Raw genomic sequence first — 21494 nt, forward strand, 5'->3', positions numbered from 1 at the left:
TGGATTAAGAGTTGTTTAATATACAGAAAACAAAAAGTGGGAATACAGTAAATGCATTTTTCTCAGGACTATGACTAGTGGAATACACAGGTATCATTTCTTGGCACCCCAACCATAACAATACTGAGAGCACTAAATGTAGATTTCATAACAAAAAGTAAGTAATGGTAAATTTGTAATGACAAAGCTGTTATAGTGATAAATATGCAAAATATCTTCCAAGTCATATTGGCAAATTGAGTGGTAAATAATATAGAAGATGTAGATGTAGTGGGAAGATGCGATATCCACTTACATTAAAAGAAACAGAAATGCTGAGTTATTATTAAATGGTTGGAAATGTTAATGTCCAAAGAGACCTGAAACTTGCAGCAGATGTTGAGAATAAAAATGGTATGTTGGCCTTTATTACAAAAACAATTGTGTTCAAAAGTAAAGGTGTCTTACTACACCTACATATAACCTTGTTCAGAGCTCTCCTGGAGTGTTTTATATCATTCCAGCCCCTTTATCCCAAAAAACAAGCTACAGAGACAGTGTCGCAAACTAGACAAGAACGGGAAGATAAATCTGCCAAATGCGGTCATATTGAAGATGCCAGATGGCTCTTCTCCAAATTTAGAAGAATCTGAGGCGACCTCATTGCGATCTACAACATTATTAAGAGGGATCAACAGGGCCATCATTAGGAGGATGTTTTCCCCTGACTGACAAGCATAGAACTCGAAGAGGTGGTCGGCCATTTAAGACTGAGGGGAGAGGAATGTCTTCATTTCGAGGGTGGCGAATCTTTAGAATTCTCTGCTTCAGGGACTCTGTCATTGATTTCACTTAGAAATTAGAAGAATCGGGGGAAATGGGGAGAGTGTAGGAAAATAGTGTTGTTAGAAAGTCAGGCGCGATCTCGTTAAGCGTTGAAGTATGTCCGAGCGGTTGAGCGACCTGCTCCCGCACCTATGTCGTGTTCCAATAGTACCTTTGAAACCATAGAAAACAAGGAAGTACTTTTAATTTTAATTGTCTCAAGGTCATCTGGAAATTCCCAGAAATGTGAAATATTTCTCTGGGCTTTCTCAGCCAGTCCTCCTTAAGATAATACACCGTCTTCAGCATTTAAGGAAGACCTAATGATATTCTGTATTCAATATGATATTCTGTATTCAATATTCATATGAAGTGTGTGTTCGATAAACAGGTACTAGCCAACTGCTGAACTTAGAAACACGAACAAATTAAAAAATCTCGTTAGAATAGAACACAGAAGGTTCCTGTCACGTCTATCATCGGAGTGCATATATCAATTAAAAGCCATATTAAATATAAATTAATGTTTTCAAAGTTTTCCGGATGACTGTAGGACATTATTTCGTAAATGCTTATTAACTACTTTATGCAATAATGCAAATATTTTAAACGGCACAATAAATTATAATCGTCAGCATTTTGGCTGCAAATGAGGATAAACTCAAACAATGCTCGCAGATACAGTATAGCCTCCCTGAACTTGGTATTCAGATTCCAGGACCACGCCAACTTGTGGGAGGTGACATGGGATATGTAGTTCGCCTACAGACGTCTCAATGTTTACTGCACCTGCCAGTTTTAAGTCGGAAGACCACAACTCCCAGTGTTCAGTCCGCGGCGCTGTCCAGACCCTCGATGCAGATTGGTCCATTCGCGACAATCGCACAATCCACAGGCTGGTCGGGCTGCGTGTACGCACTTAGCAACCGGCGACGAGGCGAAAGGACGGCTGGCTAGGATTTGGCTGCTTCGCTCACAGATAATAAGAACACTGCGTGGAAAAGGAAGAATAAAGGAGAAACTAATTCTCCGAACAACGGGGGGAGTTCGGTCAGCTGTTTGTCAAGAACAATGCATGCCGGTGCAAGCGCCCTACGGACCCTCATCAAAGGGGGACGGGTGGTGAACGACGACTGCACCCAGGAGGCCGATGTCTACATCGAGAATGGCGTCATCCAGCAGGTGGGCCGCGAACTCATGATCCCCGGTGGTGCCAGGGTCATCGACGCCACCGGCAAGCTGGTGATGCCGGGTGGCATCGACACCAGCACCCATTTCCAGGAGACCTTTATGAACGTGACGTCCGTGGACGATTACTACCTCGGCACCAAGGTAATGAAAGGATGGGCATTGTTCCCACGCATTCACCACACCCCAGCCACCACCTCTCACGTATTTCGCTCCTTGCAGCCTCCGCACATCCCACCCCACCTCTCCCTCCATCCCATCCGAATCATCTCTGCGTCCTTTCCTCATACTGTCTCTTGTTCTCTCTCACTCTTTCATACACATTTTGATTAGCTCCCAAATACAAAAAAACTGCTTCCCATCACATGCCCATATTTTAATCAGTCAATAGAAATCAACGAAATCTGCCAGCTTTCACCAACGCGACAATTATTTCAGATGTTATCAATTTATCGATCCTAATACTGTAGCTGCTTTGCTTTGTGATGACTAGAATGCTTTGATATTATTGTACACTGGGATGAAGCTGGCTGCAATCTATTTGATAGTTTTGGGGGAGAACTGTAAGTGCTCTGGGTTGGGGACAGGTGGAGAGTGAATAAGATGGGGTACTGAGAAGAAGAATAATCATCTTGCCAATGGAAGGTGGCGTTGGGATTGTTATGTGTGGTTAAGAGAAGATAAATATAATTTCTTATCCTAAAATCAACACTAGATATTTTGTTTGCATTCATTTACATCTTTCGAGAGACTTTGAGACTTCTACCGTTTCATGGTCTGTTCTTATCAAATTACGGTACAGTTTTGCTTTGCACTGTTGTAACTATATGTTATAATTATGTGGTTTTTGTTAGTTTTTAAGTCGGTTTGTCATGTGTTTCTGTGATATCATTCTGGAAAAACATTGTATCATTTCTTAATGCATGCATTACTAAATGACAATAAAATTCGACTGCATGTCCTCATCCAATCTAATCGAAAATTTTGTGTTTGGGGTTGATACTGAAATGTGAAGAAGCTTACAAATCAAGTTGTAGAGATGATCATTGACTTGAGCAATTTTGTAAATCCAAGTTCACAACCTTTGTCCTGCTTGATAGAAGAGTGGCAACACCATGCAAGGAAGGTATTTTGGCTACCTTTATTATCACAGAAGGCAAATGAGAGTAGCTGAAGAGAGCACCTTGCATTGTCTGGGCAAGTGGGACTGGAGGGTCTGTTTTTGTGTTATATGAATCCATAACATAACTGATAATGTAACTGCACGGTAACTTATTTACAATTCACATTTTTTCTTGTCTAAAATAAGGAAATTTGAATATACTAATACTTTTTTAAAGATCTATTTTATGAAGAACAAATGGCTGTATATCACTCCCCTGCCACTGCTCCACAGAATAATCGTGCCATTGAATGCCAACGTAAGTGATTAGACCATCTCTTGGTGGAAATGGTCTTCCCCTGGCATTTTTGTGCCCAAGTGTTACTTGGCCGCTCATTGCTGGATGTCGCCAAGCTCTTGCAGTATGCAAGCAGAGGTTGCTTCATTTGCTGGGCAGTTTGGAATGACAATGAACATTGTGAGTCATCAGCAAATATCCCTACTGTGGTGTTGTGATCAAGAGGAAAGTTTTGATGGAAAAGGAAGTGGATCTTAGACTGGTGCATTGTTGCCATGGGACTAGGATGATTGAACTCCAACAGGCATTGGGCATAGCCAGCTTCCTTTGTGCAAGGGTGTGGCTACAATTATTGGCGTTTTGTCTCTTTTGTTTTACTGGTGTGCCATAATACCACACGGTCAAATGATGCCTTGATAGCAGTCATTTTCTCCTCATGTCTCTAATTCAGTTTTTTTTTAATCTATGAGTGGACCAGGACTGTGTAATAAAAAACCAAACTGAGAGCAGCATGACCAGAGTGAAATTCCATTGTGCACACAGATTTTGTTGCTTTCTTGATGATTGTGAATCAACAGATAGGCAGTGATTTGCTGGATTGGATTTGTCCTTTTTCCTGAATGGGGCACACATACATTTTTCCACATTTGTTTCATAGATGTTAGTGTTGTAGCTTTATTGGAACAGCTTTTTTGGAGGTGTGGCTAATTGTGAAGCAACAACAAGAGCTGAAATGCTGCCTGGGTCCAAAGTCTTCGCTGCTTCCAGTGGTCTCCGTCATTCTTTAAAATCACATGGAGTGAATCAAATTGATTGGAGACTGGCTTTTTTGGCAGTTGCAATCAGGGGACACAACCAAGATGAATCATATATTCTGGCTGAATGTATATTCCTCTGGAGTGGCAGAGTTCCATCCTTGCTGAAATTTCACAGCATTTAAACTGGGGGAGATTGCTTTCTTGAACCTGTGCCAGTTGGAAATTACATGGAGAAATGTGAAGCTGTCTGTGAAGCGTATTTGAAACACTGTTTTTAAATTATTTAAATTATTGAATTATTTATCTTCAAGCATTACCCTCCTCTCCTCCTCGAACTCAACTGCATCCCTTAAGACCGTGGCTGTTAAAAGCCAATTAAGTGGGTCCCTTTAAATATTAAGAATGAGGTCCCAAGTTCAATCCTGTTGGTGTTGAGAAATAAAATTGCATTCAAGTATACAGCAAAACTTATGATATGGGGGTTAAAACAAAAGCAGGCTGTAGCAGTTTTGCTATTTAAATTTTGGCTCTCCAGTTTTAGTTCCACTTACATAAAGAAAGGAAAATTGTGTGGTATCTGATAGAGAAACTTATTATTAGTTTTCACTAATACATTCTGTGCTGTTGTTAATCAGGAGTATAACTGACTGAAGATGTTTTATTTAGTTGTGTATTGCTCTTTGATTTTGAATATGAATTTTGTTAGAAACTTAAAAATATTTTGCCTCAACTTTTACAAAGGTTGAAATGAAATGGTGAATAGGAGATTTAGAATTGTTGATTGTAAGTTGTTAACAACACTCGTTCATGCTGATTACTTGTGGTTTCTTGAAACAATTACAATTTTAAAATTATCTATAAAGGGGTTAGGGCAAGATGCAACATTTTTTTGCAATGCTGCACCCAAGGGAATAGGCTGAAAATGTATTCATTGTTTAGCAATGCTGTTTGTCCAGCCATAGTAACATCTATTTGGATTCATTGTCCCTCACCCTAGATATCCATTTAATTCTGTCACAGCAGTATAAATTCTATGCTTGGAAACTTATAAAAGGGCCTAGGAATTGCAGCAGCAGTGGGTGTGATGAGGGTTAAGTGGGGCCAACTGCCTGAGCAACATTTGATATCTTGGAAAACATGTACTTCAATTTGTTTAGGCTTTGTCAAAATTGACCACAAGACTTTGGGGCTACTCGGCCCATCAAGTCTGCTCCACCATACAATCATGCCTGATTACCTCTCAACTCCATTCTCCTGCCTGCTCTCCCGTAACCTTTGATGCCCTGACTAATCAAGAATCTACCAATCTTTGCTTTAGATATTCTGAATGACTCGGCCTCCACAGTCGTCCGTGGCAATGAATTCCACAGATTCACCACTGTCTGGCTAAACAAATTCCTTCTCATCTCTGTTCTAAATGAACATCCCTCTATTCTGAGGCTGTACCCTCTGGTCCTAGACACACCTACTATAGGAACATCTTCTCCTCATCCAATATTTGATAGGTTTCATCGAGGTCACCCCTCATTCCTCTAAACTCCAGTGAGTGCAGGCCCAGAGCCATCAAGCAATCCTTTCATTCCTGGAATCATTCTCGTGAACCTCTGGATCTTCCAGTGCCAACACATCCTTTCTTAGAAAAGGGGCCCAAAAATACTCCCAAGTGCATTTGCCTTCCTTGTCACTGACTCAACCTGCAAGTTAACCTTCAAGGAATCCTGCACAGACTCCCAGGTCCCTTTGCATCTCTGAATTTTGAACTTTCTCCCCATTTAGAAAATACTCTGTCTTTATTCCATCTAAACTTCTCTACGCTATATTCCCCATTTGCCACTTCTTTGCCCATTCTCCCAACATGTCTAAGTCATCCTGCAGACCCCCTGCTTCCTCTACATTACCTGCCCCTCCATCTATCGCTGTATCATCTTCAAACTTGGCCATAAAGCCATCAATTCCATCATCCAAATTGCTGGCATGAAACCTGAAATGAAGCAGCCCCAATACCAACACCTGCGAAAAACCACTTGTCACGGGCAGCCGACCAGAATTGGCCCCCTTTATTCCAACTCTTTGCTTCCTCCTCATTAGCCAATCTTCTATCCATGGTAGTGTCTTTCTGGTAATATCATGTGCGGCACCTTGTCAAAGGCCTTCAACATCCACTGACTGTATCTACCCTGCCTGTTACTTCCTCAAAAGTATTCCAGCAGATTTATCAGGCATGATTTCCCCTTAAGGAAATCATGCTGCCTTTTGCCTTCTTTGTCTGAGTACCCCGAAATCTCATCCTTAATAATTGACTCCAACATCTTCCCAACTACTGAAGTCAAGCTAACTGGCCTATAATTTCCTTTCTTCTGCCTCCCTCCCTTGAAAATTGCAAAATTCACTACATTCTTTAAGTCCTCCAGAACCATTCCAGAATCTGGTTACTCTTGAAAGGCCATTACTAATGCCTCCATAATCTCTTCAGCTACCCCTTTCGGAACCCTGGAGTAGTCTATCTCGTCCAGATGACTGCTCTACCTTCAGTTTTTCAGCTTCCCAAGCACCTTCTCCTTAGTAATAACAACTGCAATCACTTCTGCCTCCTGACACTCTTCAATTTTTCTGACAGACTCTAGTGTCTTCCACAGTGAAGACTGACTCAAAATACTTATTCAGTTCGGGTGCTATTACTTTGTCCCCCATTTTTTTACTCTCCAGTGTCATTTTCCAGCAATCCAATGTCCACTCCCACATCTCTTTTACTCTCTATATATCTGAAAAAGCTTTTGGTATCCTTGATATTTTTGGCTAGCTTACCTTCATATTTCGTCTTTTCTCTCCTTATGGTGTTTTTAGTTGCCTTTTGTTGTTTTTTTTTAAAGCTTCCCAATCCTCAAACTTCCCACTAATTTGTGCTATATTTTATGTACTCTCTTTTCCTTTTATGCTGTCTTTGATGTACCTTGTCAGCTATGGATGCCTCATTCTCCCTTTAGAATACTTCATCTTTAGGGTGAATCTATCTTGCGTCTTCCAAATTGTTCCCACAAACTCCAACCAGCGCTGTTCTGCTGACATCCCTGCTAGATATGCAGGTAGGAGAAGGGCAGCCAAGTGATCATATTTCCTGAAACGAGGCCTGGGCATGCCTTTCTATTATTGGGTAGACATTCCTTATCTTAATATTCAATGGTCTTATTATGTTGGGTTCTCTGATGCTACAGGTTAAATGTTGATGATAATTGGGCAGGATTTTCTTCAAACAAGCTGATTCAAGTCCCTGCCTATGATGGGATGGATTGTTTTTTGTTTTGAGACAGCATCATGCATTATCTCAAACGTTTGATTATGGTCAGTTGCTCATGGTCTATAAACTGTGGTCAGGATCACAGAGCCGAATCAGCATATAGGAGGGTGATTGGAAATGTGTCTGAGAGGTGCCACAACAACAACCTCTTACTCAATGTAAGCAAGACCAAGGAGATGATTATTAACTTCAGGAGGAGGAAACTGGAGGTCCATGAACTGGACCATATCAGGGGATGAGAGGTGGAGAGGGTCAGAAACTTTAAATTCCTCAGTGTTATCCTGGGCCCAATTATGAAGAAAGCATAAGAGCCCCTCTACTTACTGATGAGCTTGCAAAGATTCGCCATGACATTTAAAATGTGTGGTCTCAGAAAGGCAGCGTCCATTATTAAAGACCTCCAGCACCCAGGGCATGCACTTTTCTCACTGTTACCATCAGGTAGGAGATAACAGAAGCCTGAAGGCACACACTCAGCGATTCAGGAACAGCTTCTTCCCCTCTGTCATCCGATTCCTAAATGGACTTTGAAGCTTTGGAAACTACCTCACTTTTTTTAATATGCAGTATTTCTGTTTTTGCACATTTTTTATATAATCTATTCAATATATGTAATTGATTTACTTGTTTATTGTTTTATTTATTTATTTTCTCTCTCTCTGCTAGATTATGTATCGCATTGAACTGCTGCTGCTAAGTTAACAAATTTCACATCACATGTTGGTGATAATAATTCTGATTCTGATCCTGATCAAGTATATTGACTAGCTGCATCATAGTCTGGTATGGAAATCCTACAAAAAGTAGTGGATATGGCCCAGTCCATCACAGATTTAAGCCTTTCCCACCGTTGAGTATATCTACATGGAGTATTGTTGCAGGAAAGCACCATCCATTACCGGGACCCTCACCACCCAGGTCAATCTCCCTGATAGTAGCAGTGAGAAGAAAGACTCACACCACCAATTTCAGGAACAGTTATTACCCATCAACCACTCAAGGACTCTTCATCTCATGTTCTCAATATTTATTGGTTGTTTACTTGTTTACTTTTTGTATTTTCAGTTTGTCTTTTGCAAACTGGTTGCAACCCATTTAGTGTGGTCTTTCATTGATTCTATTATGGTTATTGGATTGATTGAGTGTACTGGCACGAAAATGAATCTCAGGGTTGTATATGGTGACATATCTGTACTTTGATAATACATTGAAATTTGAACTAGAGTCCCCGTCTGATCAAATTTGGCCAGCTTCTCTCTCATGCCTCTGTAATTCCCTTTTACTCTAATACTGATACATCTGACTTTATTGTCTCCCCCTCAAACTGCTGGGTGAATTCTATCATACTGTCTCCCAAGGGTTCTTTTACCATAAGCACCCTGATCAAATCTGTTTTATTATACAGCACCCAATCTGGGATTGCCTTTCCCCTTGTGGGCACAACTGCAAGCTGCTCTAGAAAGCCATCTTATAGGCATTCTACAAATTCCCTCTCTTGGGATCCAGCACCAGCCTGATTTTCCCAAGCTGTCTGCATATTAAAATCCTCCATAACTATTGCAACACTGCTTTTATTAAATGCCCTTGCTATTTCCCATTTAAAATTTAATATCCCATATGCTGTCTACTGTTCGGAGGCTTGTAGATAACTCCCATCAGGATCTTTTTAGCCTTGCAGTTTCTTAACTCTACCCACAAGGATTTTATATCTTCCAATCCTATGTCACCTCTTTCTCAGGATTTGATTTCATTTTTTGCCAACAGAGCCACTGCTTCCCATCAGCCTACTTATCTTTCCTTTTGATACAAGGTGTATCCTTGGATGTTAAACTCCCAACAATGATCCTCTTTCAGTTACATCTCAGTGATGCCACAATGTCATACCTTCCAATTTCTAAATGCGCTACAAGATCATCAAACTTACTCCATTTACTGCACGCATTCAAATATAATACTTTGTCCTATATTCATCACAGTTTTTGATTTTTGCCCCCATGTTACACTTCACTTTATTCTATTAACTGCAATTTTGCCCTATCATCTGGCTGCCCAACCACATAGACTCATCTACACACTACATCAACTGGTATAGCAACTGCCCCATCCTCAACCCTATCACTCCGGTTCCCATCCCCCTGTCAACTTAGTTTAAATCCTCCTCCACAGCTCCAGCTAACCTGCCTACAAGGATATTGGTCCCCCTCGGATTCAGGGGTAACCTGTCCTTTTTGTACAGGTCATAGCTTCTCCAGAAGAGATCCCAATGATCCAGAAATTTGAAACCCTGTCCCCTGCACCACTTTTCTCAGTTACCCATTTATCTGTATCATCATCCTATTCCTGCCCTGACTAGTACATGGCACTGTGTGTAATCCAGAGGTTAGTACCTTGTTCTTCAGCCTTTTCTCTACCTCCCTATACTTTCTGTGCAGGATGTTTTCTCCCCCTTTCAACCTATGTGCACCACAACCTCTGACTGCTCACCCTCCCTCTAGAGAATCTTCAACTGCTCTGAGACATCCTGAACCCTAGCACCTGGGAGGCAATACACCATCCTGGCTTCTCTTTCAAAGGCCACAGAATGGCCTAAACACTCAAACCACTGAGTCTCCTATCATTGCCACTCAGCCTGACTTTACTCTTCCCTTCAGAGCCTCAGAGCTGACCACAGTGCCACTGGCCTGGCTGCTGTGCCCTGAAAGGTGATCCCCCCAGCGGTATCTAAAGGGATACTGCTTTAACTTTAAATGTTTGTTCAGATAATCAAGAATATGCTGTGTTATAGTATTTAATGGTAACAAGTTTGAGATTCTCTAAACTGGTATTATTGCAAAATAATCAGTTCAATTTAATGAGGAGTATTTCTTTCACTGTCATCAAAATGGCCACTAGGTTTGGTGCTGATATGTTGTTGGAATGCCTGCCATTTTTATTGTTTTTATTAGTAGGGAATGGAAGAAGGCAGAAACTAGAGGAAGCATCATTATTGAAATGCCAGATATGATCAAAATGTAACAGTATATGTTGTGTTCTGGAAAATGCTTTGCAGTTAATGGAGCTGCTGTGAAGTGGTTGATCTGAGAGGAGTAGAAATGAGCCAGCTGCTCCATTCTTGTCATATTGTCACAGCTGAGTAGCTTGGTCAGGGTCTGTCTGCCAACCAGACCGTGTAAGTCCTCTGCCAAATGCTGCATTTGCATTAAGAAATAATTAGGCTTGGTATTACATTTACTGCAGGACCTTTATTTAATTGTCAGTATTGATTTTGCTCAACAAGATCTATAGATATGTTCATGAAATTATCTTCTGTACCGTTCATCATAACATAATCTTTGTTTTGATACCGAAAGTTAAACAAGGCTGACTTTTTTTTGTCTTATCTAGATAATTTTAAATAAATTGGATACTAGTTAATTGGGGCACATCGAGACCAATATGTCTTGGTCCAATTAATCAGCTGCCCCAAAAGGTATAAAGATAAACAAATTGAGTAACAAATTATGTATTTAAATTAAATACAGAACAAATAAAAACACTGCCAATAGTGTTGTCCGTCAAATCTGATGATGACAGGATATTTGTGCAGTGGACTTTTTGAAGTAGTAAAGCCTTTGCGCTGGGATATTTCCACTGTTTTGACGTGGAAAATTGAGTCCAGTGGTAGTTTGAGTAGTTGTCACAAACTGGGATCTTCTCTGGTTGGAGTGAATGCCCATGACTTTTATGCCTCGTCGTGCCCTTCATTTTCCACATAGATAGATATACTTTATTGATCCCGAGGGAAATTGGGTTTTGTTACAGCCGCCCAACCAAGAATAGAGCATAAATATAGCAATACAAAAACCACAAACAATCAAACAACAATATGCAAACTATGCCAGATGGAAATAAGTCCAGGACCAGCCTATTGGCTCAGGATGTCCGACCCTCCACGGGAGGAGCTGCAAAGTTCGATGGCCACAGGCAGGAACAACCTCCCATGACGCCCAGTGTTGTATCTCGGTGGAATACGGCCGGAGTCCAACAGCAAAAAGTTCAATATCCGGTCTACAAACACGTTCCTTGATCGTAATATGACTAGGATTGCACCATCCGTTGTTAACCAAAACAACAAGTCCCCAACTCCTTTACGCTTACCGCTCTCAGTGCACTTCCGGTCAGCCCAAACGGTCTGGTAGCCATCCGTGGAAAAATTTTGATCGGGTATGTCCTCGTGCAGCCCCGTTTCAGTAAAATACATAACACTGCACTCACTGGTGTTGCAGAACTGCCTTCCTGGCTGTTGGATCTGAGTAGATCTAATTTTCTCCCCCCCCCCCCCCCAAAACAGTCCACTGACTTTACATGCTAGGAGAGGCATGTCCCTAATTCATCAGGGTATGAGACCAGTTGCCTACCCTCACCTGGTTTAGCCTGCCTTTTGAAGCAGTGTATGGGGTGTGGCCTCTGTTGCACGCAAACAGCTATGTGGACCCTCAGGTGAGAGCTGAGTATCCAGTGAGGACGAGAGGTAACATTCAAGATTCAAATTCTTCATAGTCCCTAATGTGCTGAAGTAGTGAAATCATTTCATCTTCACTCCCCACCGTTTCTGGCATTTCCAATTCTGAATGTTTGAAACCACAGTGAGCAAAACAGTTTTGAATTGTTCTACTGCTTATTTATCACCAGCTATCAGTAACAAAGATCATTGTTTTTTGAACACAAACACCTGCAAGTGACACTATTTAAAAGCTGTTGCTCTGAGCACGGTGTAGTGTCTAACGGCCACATTGGAGCAGGTGCCCGATGCTAGTCAGCAGTTCAGCAACAGCTTCTCATCCCAATTAAATGGTATAGTGTCCCACATAAACGAAGGGAATCCTGTCTAATTTCTCAAATAGTTTTTGTTCTTTAGGAGTTGTCCCAAATAGCCAGCTGGCCTAATTAATCAGAATCCACTGTATAATATTTTTTTCCCACTCTCTACAGTGTAAGGGCATTTTAGATTTCAGTGCACAGTAATAATGAGCTGTGAAACATCATATTTCTAACTTTTGGTTATTAATTTCTAACTTTAACTTTCTGATTTAGATTGCTGGGTAGAATATTTTTGAATATAAAATGTTTGGTCTAAATTTTAATTGTTACACCTTTGTTAATGTGGAAGTGAGTCTTACAACAAGGCAACACTGAGTGTGCCTCGAAGAGTCTGGATAAAACTACATTCAAGCGGTAAAAACCCCTGGCTAGCTAGAATCATTCCTCACAATGTAAGATGGTTATGGTTGTTGAGATGTGTTCCTTGGGTCCAAAGTACAGCTATCTTCATTTCCTTTATCATTTATCTTGCTTTCATTATGAGAGTCAGACAGGAATTTTTGCTTATTGTTTGGCAATATTGAAATTTGATTAAACTTTTTGAACAATAAAGCAGTTGTTAATCTGCATGCAATCAGTTTACGCCTGCATTGATAAATGGCAAACAATATATACTCCATGCAGACCAAAGAGAATGGCTGATTGCAGTGGCATTATCATTGCTAAATCCCCTATTGTCAACTTGGGGAGCTTGGTGGTGTTAGGCAGAGAGGAGTTGATGATCACCATTAATCAGGAACTGATCTTCTCGACCAACCACATAATTTTTGGCTTCAAGTACGGTTCCAGGATGGGTTATTTATTAACAGGTATTTCATCTTCTGATTCTCCAAAGCCTTTCCACCATCCATAATGTGCAAGGCACCAGTGTTAAGGAATAACGTCCACTTGCGTAGATGAATATAGTTCCAAAAATCCAATTTTAATACAATCCTAAGTTAAGTAGGCTGCTTGAATTGTACTCCCTTCGATACTTATAGATTGTGGCTGTAATGGATACCATGTGCAAAATATTCTGACATTCTGCTATCTCTTTCACTCAGATATGTTAACCTCCAAGATGCATACTGTCCTCCTTTGGAATTTCAAAGTTCAAAGCAAAATTTATTATCAGAGTACATACATGTCACCATATACAACCCTGAAATTCTTTTTCCTGTGAGAATACTCAGAAAATCTATAGAACAATAACTGTAACAAGATCAATAAGCAACAAACTGTACAAGTACAAATACAAATATAAATAAATAGCAACAAATAATGAGAACATGAAATGACAAGAGTCCTTAAAGTGAGATCGTTGGTTCTGGGAACACCAGAAATAGAATGAGCATAGTTATTCGCTTTTGTTCAAGAGCTTGGTGGTTGAGGGGTAGTAAGTGTTCTTGAACTTCATGGTGCGGGTTCTGAGGCACTTGTACTTTCTACCTGATGGCAGCAGTGAGAAAAGAGCATGGCCTGGGTGGTGAGCATCGTTGATGGATGCTGCTTTTCTATGGCAATGTTTCATGTAGATGTGCTCAGTGGTTGGGAGGGTTTTACTCGTGATGTACTAAACTGAATCCATTACCTTTTGTAGGAATTTCTGTTCAAAAGCATTGTTGTTCCCATACCAGGCTGTAATGCAGCCAGTCAGCACACTTTCCACCACAAATTTGTAGAAGTTTGCCAAGGTCTCTGATGACATGCTGAAACTCTACAGATTCCTAAGGTAGTAGAGGTGTTGTTGTTGCTTATGTTACTCGTGAGTTTAAATGCTAATCAATAGCATGAGGGAATACTTTCAGTACAAGGACTGGTGGTTCAAAAAGACTTCATCATGTCATGGAAAGAGATAAAGAAACAGTGCTGCTTTTGCAAGCCCTGACCATGACGTACTGAGATCAATTAAGTTTACGATTCAGTACATTGAGTTACTAGTGTACAAGTTGGCCATTCTCACCATCTGGTTTTTGATTACACCTCATCGTATTTCATCACATCATTTAAGTAAGTCCTTCTATCTCTTACTCCTTATTTCATGCCATTGGGTCTTAAAAGTATTCATGCCATTTGTCCCAGCTGCTCCAAGTAGTAATAAATCAACATCCTGTGTGTACTGATCCACTGTCTTTTAGCTGATAATGCACATGTAAGAATTTTAGATCTGAAGTATCCACAAATTCTAAGATCACTAGATGGAAATCAGCTAAGTTCGTTTTTCCATGTGCAGTGATCTATCTTCTATTGCCCTCCTTTGGATACAGTTAAAGCATAAAGGGATTTAATTTTGTTGTCTTAGTATGACACAATGTGGCAGGTGGTGCCTATACTCAGTGTGCCCTGGGTGTTTAGAGATCCTTTCCAGAAGATTAATCAAAATAACAATCAGCTGTTGGGTACCCGCATACAAGGTCAAACACTATTAAAAACGAGTGTGGTAGTCTTATGGGCAATATTTCATAGAACACTTTGTGACGTTATGTTTAAATTGAAATGAATATTTGTGCAGTTTTGTGAAGTTGTTCATGGCAAAGCGGATAATTGCAAAAATCACAAATCTCATAAAATTAAAGGCAAATTGAATAGGAATAAGGAACCTTGGTTCTCAAGGGATATTGCAACTCTGATGATGAAGAAGAGGGAGTTGTATGAAATGTATAGGAATCGGGATAAATCAGGTGCTTGAAGAGCATAAGAAGTGCAAGAAAATACTTAAGAAAGAAATCAGGAGGGCTAAAAGAAGACATGAGGTTGCCTTGGCAGTCGAAGTGAAGGATAATCCAAAGAGCTTTTACAAGTATATTAAGAGCAAAAGGATTATAAGGGACAAAATTGGTCCTCTTGAGTGGTCGGCTTTGTGCGGAACCAAAGGAAATGGGGGAGATCTTAAATAGGTTTTTTGCATCTGTATTTACTAAGGAAGCTGGCATGAAATCTTTGGAATTGAGGGAATCAAGTAGTGAGACCATGGAAACTGTACAGATTGAAAAGGAGGAGGTGCTTGCTGTCTTGAGGAAAATTAAAGTGGATAAATCCCCGGGACCTGACAGAGTGTTCCCTCGGACCTTGAAGGAGACTGGTGTCGAAATTGTGGGGGCCGTGGCAGAAATATTTAAAATGTCGCTGTCTACGGGTGAAGTGCCGTAGGATTGGAGAGTGGCTCATGTTGTTCCGTTGTTTAAAAAAGGATCGAAAAGTAATCCGGGAAATTATAGGCCGGTGAGTTTAACGTCAATAGTAGGTAAGTTATTGAAGGGAGTACTAAGAGACAGAATCTACAAGCATTTGGATAGACAGAGGCTTATTAGGGAGAATCAACCTGGCTTTGTGCGTGGTAGGTCATGTTTGACCAATCTGTTGGAGTTTTTCGAGGAGGTTACCAGGAAAGTGGATGAAGGGAAGGCAGTGGATATTGTCTACATGGACTTCAGTAAGGCCTTTGACAAGGTCCCGCATGGGAGGTTAGTTAGGAAAATTCAGTCGCTAGGTATACATGGAGAGGTGGTAAACTGGATTAGACATTGGCTCGATGGAAGAAGCCAGAGAGTGGTGGTAGAGAATTGCTTCTCTGAGTGGAGGCCTGTGACTAGTGGTGTGCCACAGGGATCAGTGCTGGGTCCATTATTATTTGTCATCTATATCAATGATCTGGATGATAATGTGGTAAATTGGATCAGCAGGTTTGCTGATGATACAAAGATTGGAGGTGTAGTAGACAGTGAGGAAGGTTTTCAGAGCCTGCAGAGGGACTTGGACCAGCTGGAAAAATGGCAGATGGAGTTTAATACTGACAATTGTGAGGTATTGCATGTTGGAAGGACAAACCAACGTAGAACATAACGGGGTTAATGGTAAGGCACTGAGGGGTGCAGTGGAACAGAGGGATCTGGGAATACAGATACAAAATTCCCTAAAAGTGTCCTCACAGGTAGATAGGGTCGTAAAGAGAGCTTTTGGTACATTGGCCTTTATTAATCAAAGTATTGAGTATAAGAGCTGGAATGTTATGATGAGGTTGTATAAGGCATTGGTGAGGCCGAATCTGGAGTATTGTGTTCAGTTTTGGTCACCAAATTACAGGAAGGCTATAAATAAGGTTGAAAGAGTGCGGAGAAGGTTTACAAGGATGTTGCCGGGACTTGAGAAACTCAGTTACAGAGAAAGGTTGAATAGGTTAGGACTTTATTCCCTGGAGCGTAGAAGAATGAGGGGAGATTTAATAGAGGTATATAAAATTATTTTGGGTATAGATAGAGTGAATGCAAGCAGGCTTTTTCCACTGAGGCAAGGGGAGAAAAAAACCAGAGGACATGGGTTAAGGGTGAGGGGGGTAAAGGGAACTTTAGGGGGGGCTTCTTCACACAGAGAGTGGTGGGAGTATGGAATGATCTGCCAGACGAGGTGGTAAATGCGGGTTCTTTTTTAACATTTAAGAATGAATTGGACAGATACATTGGACAGAGGTGTATGGAGGGATATGGTCCGTGTGCAGGTCAGTGGGACTAGGCAGAAAATGGTTCGGCACAGCCAAGAAGGGCCAAAAGGCCTTTTTCTGTGCTGTAGTTTCTATGGTTCTATGGTTCTAAAATAGATAGCCGATTCTCATGCAACCAGACAAGGCATTTATATACAGGAGAAAATCCACAGATGCTTGAAATCCAAGCAACACACACAAAATGCTGGAAGAACTCGGTAGGCCCGGGAAAGAGTTTTGGATCGAGACCCTTCATCAGGATTGGGGGGAAAAAAGATGAGAAATCAGTGTAAGAAAGTGGGGGAAGGGGAGGAAGAAGTACAAGATGGTAGGTGAAATCGGGAGGGGTGAAGTGAAGAGCTGGGAAGTTGATTGGTGAAAGATAAAGGGCTGGAGAAGGGGGAATCTGATAGGAGAGGGTAGAAGAGCATGGAAGAAAGGAGTGAAAGGGGGAGGTGCACCAGAGCAAAGTAATGGGTAAGTACAGAGATGAGGTGAGAGGGGGAAACGGGAATGGGAAATGGTGATGGGAGAGGAGGGGCCATTACCAGAAGTTCGAGAAATCGATGTTCATGCCATGAGGTTGGAGGTTACCCAGACAGAATATAAGGTGTTGCTTCACCAACCTGAGTGTGGCCTCATCGTGGCAGTAGACGAGGCCATGGACTGACATGTTAGAATGGGATGTAGAATTGAAATGGGTGACTACCAGGAGATCCAGCTTTTCCTGGCAAAAGGAGTGCAGGTGCGTGGCAAAGTGGTCTTCTAATCTACGGCAGGTCTCACCAATATATAGGAGGCCACACCTGGAGCACCAGACACAGTATATGACCCCAACAGACTCACAGGTGAAGTTTGGGGCCCTGAATGCTAGGGAGGAGGTGTATGGCCAGATGTGCACTTGTTCTGTTTGCAACGATAAGTACCAGGAGGGAGATTGGGGGGGGGGGGGGGTAGAGACGAATGGACAAGAGAGTCGCATAGGGAGTGATGCCTGTAGAAAACGAAAAATGGAGGGGAGGGAAGTTGTGCTTGGTGGGATCTCAATGAAAATGGGGGAACTTACAGAGAATTATGTGCTGGATGCGGAGGCTAATGGGGTGATAGGTGAGGACAAGAGGAACCTTATCCCTGGTATTGCGGAGAGAGGATGAGGTGAGAGCAGCGTTGATGGTGGAGGAAGGAAAATCCCTTTCTTTGAAGGAGGAGGACATCTTATTAGTTCTGGAATGAAACCAATCATTTAACCAATTTCCCCCAGGATCAATAAAGTATGACTATGACTTAAATTGTCCCATGATTACGTTAGGGTTAAATTGAGTTTGTTGGGGGCTGCTAGGGCAGCACTCCTCGAAGGGCTCTCCATGCTGTAATGCTAAATAAATAAATTTCCTCTTTACTCCTTCAATCATTTTGATATCTCTCCTGTAGGTAGATGAACCAAACTGCACACAATACTCCAAATTAGACTTTCACCAGTGTCTTAAACAACTTCAATGTAACATCTCAATTCCTGTAATCAATATTTGATTTACAAAGGTCTATGTACCAAAAGCTCCTTTTATGACCCTGTGATGCCACTTTCAATGAGGGGGAGGGAACATCGACTCAGACCCTGAGAGGCCTGCGTCGGGCATTTTCATACCTTACAAGGCACAGATTGGAAGTCTGTGTGGGGCGCTACTCCTCGCACTTTCAATGAATTATGAGCCTATATTCCCAGATTTCATTGTTCTACTGCACTCCTCAGTGCCCTACTGCTCACAGTGTATGACTTTCCCTGGTTGGTCCTTCCACATCACACTTGCCTGCATTAAATTCCATCTGCCACTTTTCCCTGCTGGTCTTGATCCCGCTGCAAGCTTTGGTAGCCTTCCTCGCTGTCCACTGTGCCCCCAGCCAGAAAATTTATCCACAAATTTGCTGATCCAGTTTACCACATTGTCATTCAGATCGTTGATAAAGATGACAAACAGCAATAGATCCGGCACTGTGACACTCCACTAGTCACAGGCCTCCACTCACATGCAACCATCTATTACCACTTTCCAACTTCTTCTACAAAGCCAATGTCTAATCTATTTTTCTACCTCATCGTGAATGCCAAGTGACTGAATCTTGACCAACCTCCCATGCAGGACCTTGTCAAAGGCCTTGCTGAAGTTCATGTAGACAACTGCCTTTCCTTCATCAACTTTTCTCGTAACTTGAAAAACTATAAGTCTGGTTAGACTCGACCCGCAGCGCACAAAGCCATGTTGACTATCCCTAACCTTGTATATCCCAAATACTTGTATATCCTGTCCCTTAGAATACCTTCCATAACTGACCTACCACTGATGTCAGGCTCATCGGCCTATAATATCTTGGCTTATTCTTAGATATTTCCTTAAACAATAGTATATCATTAGCTGTTCTCCAGTCCTCTTGCACTCACCCATGGCTAAGGGGATTTTAAATACCTGCTAGGGCCCTGTAATTTCTGCATTAGCCTCCCAGTGCCTGAGGATTTATTCAGCCTAATTTCCCTCAAGATAGCAAGCATGTCCTCCACTGTAATCGTATAGTCCATGACTTCACTGGTGTTTTGGCTCAGTTCTATAGATTCTGTGTCTATCTGCCAAGTAAATACCGCTGCAAAAAATCCATTTCAGATCTCCCTCATCTCTTTCGACTCCATCCACGTACTTATTTGAATAAGTACGTGGATGGAGGGCCATGGTCCAGGTACAGATTGATGTGACTCAGCACAGACTAGATGGGCTGAAGGGCCTGTTTCTTGCACTATGTTCTATGAATCTGTGACTCTTTCAAGTGCTGTTCTAATTAAATTGACACAAACTCTTCAGTTGGCAGAGAATGTGTAGAATTTTGGCTTGGTTCTGAATGTTCAAAGTAACTCAAAGTTTAAAGTACAAAGTACATATATTATCAAACTACATATATGTCACCTCATACAACCCTGAGATTCATTTTCTTGCAAGCATACTCAGAGTAGTGGGGCTCTTCAACCCTAACCAGGCCAATCTGATGCAAGACTATGGAAATAACTGCTGTTGACAATTTTCTCGTATGTATAATGACCAAGTCTTCCCACTTAGGTATTTCACTGTTTTAACTTCAGCCTCTTGTTACCACGAATGAGAATGAGAACTTCGTTTGTTGTCGAAACCTTTGCAATCATGGGAGGTATTTCAGTTTCAAGGAGTTCAAAGTTCAAAATAAAATTATTATCAAAGTATATGTCACCATATAAATACTGAGATTAATTTTCTTATGACCATATTCTGTAAAGCTAAGAATCATAATAGAACCTATGAAAGACCTGTTACAAGAATCATGGCCAACAGACTGCACCCAATAGGGTGGACAAACAAGCAAGGTGCAAAAGACAGCACACTGCGTGAATAAAAAAGAAATAATAAATAAATAAGCAGTAAATATCGGGAACATGCGATGAAGAGTCCTTGAACATGAGTCCATTGGTTGTGGGACCAGTTTGGTGATGGGGCAAGTGAAGTTATCTCCTCTAATTCAAGAGCCTGATGGTTGAGGTGTAATAACTGTTCCTAAACCTGGTTGTGCGGGTCCTGAGTCTCCTGTACCTTCTTTCTGAGAAGAGAGCATGACCTGGGTTTTGGAGGTCGTTGATCATGGATGAAACAGCACTCGGTGTAGATGTGCTTACTGGTGGGGAGGGCTTTACCCATGATGGACTGGGCTGTATCCACTACTTTTTGTAGGATTTTTTGCTCAAGGGCAATGCTGCTTTTATGCCAGGCTCTGATGCAGCCAGACAATATACTCTATACCGCACATCTATAGATTTATCCAAGTTTTAGATATCATGCCATATCTTTGCAAACTCCTAAGAGAAAACAGCAACGCCTCTACTTCATTCATAATTGCTCTTGTGTGTTGGGCCAGGACAGGTCCTCTGAAATGATACTAGGGAACTTAAAGTTGCCTTTGCTTCTCCAATGACGACTGGGTCAGGGATCTCCGATTTCCTCCTGCTCAAGTGAATAATTAGCTCCTTGGTCTTGCTGATATTGAGTGAGAAGTTGGTGCTGTGGCACCACTCAGCCAGATTTTCAGTCACTCTCCTATATGCTGACTCATCACCATCTTTGATTCAGCCAACCACAGCAATGTCGTCAACAAGCTTAAATACGGCATTGGATCTGTGCTTACCCTCACAGTCGCAAGTATAAAGTGAGTTGAGCAGGGGGGTAAACACAGTGCCTTGTGGTGCATTTGTGCTGAGGGAGATTATGGAGGAAATGTTATTGCCAATCTGAATTGTTTCGGGTCTGCAAGCGAGGATCCAATTGCACAAGTAATTGGATTGAGTTGTTTTCCAATCTTGGCAACACAACTCAATCCAACCATCAATCACCCATCTTGCGAATTATTTCCATCAAAGTAAATTTATTATCTAAGTATATATGTTACTAGATATTACCTTGAGATTCATTTTCTTGCAGGCATTTACAGGAAAAAAGAGCAATAGTAGAATTTTACAAAGGTTAAAAATAGGCAAAGATTAACAATCAACCAAAGTGCAAAAGAACACAACTATGCAAGTAAAAAATAATACTGAAAACTTGAGTTGTAAAGAAATCTTGAAAGTGAGTCTGTAGGTCATAGAATCAGTTCAGAGTAGTGCTGAATGAAGGTATCCACATCGGTTCAGGAGCTTGAGATGGTTGTACAGTAATAACTGTTCCTGA

The 21494-nt window shown here is 41.4% G+C and overlaps 1 protein-coding gene across 1 annotated transcript in view; it reads left to right on the forward strand.

Moving 5' to 3' along the window:
* Window positions 1–1746: 1746 nt before the first annotated feature.
* LOC134358589 (dihydropyrimidinase-related protein 5-like) overlaps window positions 1747–21494 on the forward strand; it is a 63386-nt gene continuing 43638 nt past the window's right edge. Inside the window, exon 1 of the mRNA XM_063070998.1 lies at window positions 1747–2136. Coding sequence (XP_062927068.1) covers window positions 1876–2136 — 261 coding nt within the window. The 5' untranslated portion in view covers window positions 1747–1875. The remainder of the gene's footprint in view (window positions 2137–21494) is intronic.

Source organism: Mobula hypostoma, chromosome 2 (assembly GCF_963921235.1).
Source record: "Mobula hypostoma chromosome 2, sMobHyp1.1, whole genome shotgun sequence".
Taxonomy (NCBI): Eukaryota; Metazoa; Chordata; class Chondrichthyes; order Myliobatiformes; family Myliobatidae; genus Mobula; species Mobula hypostoma.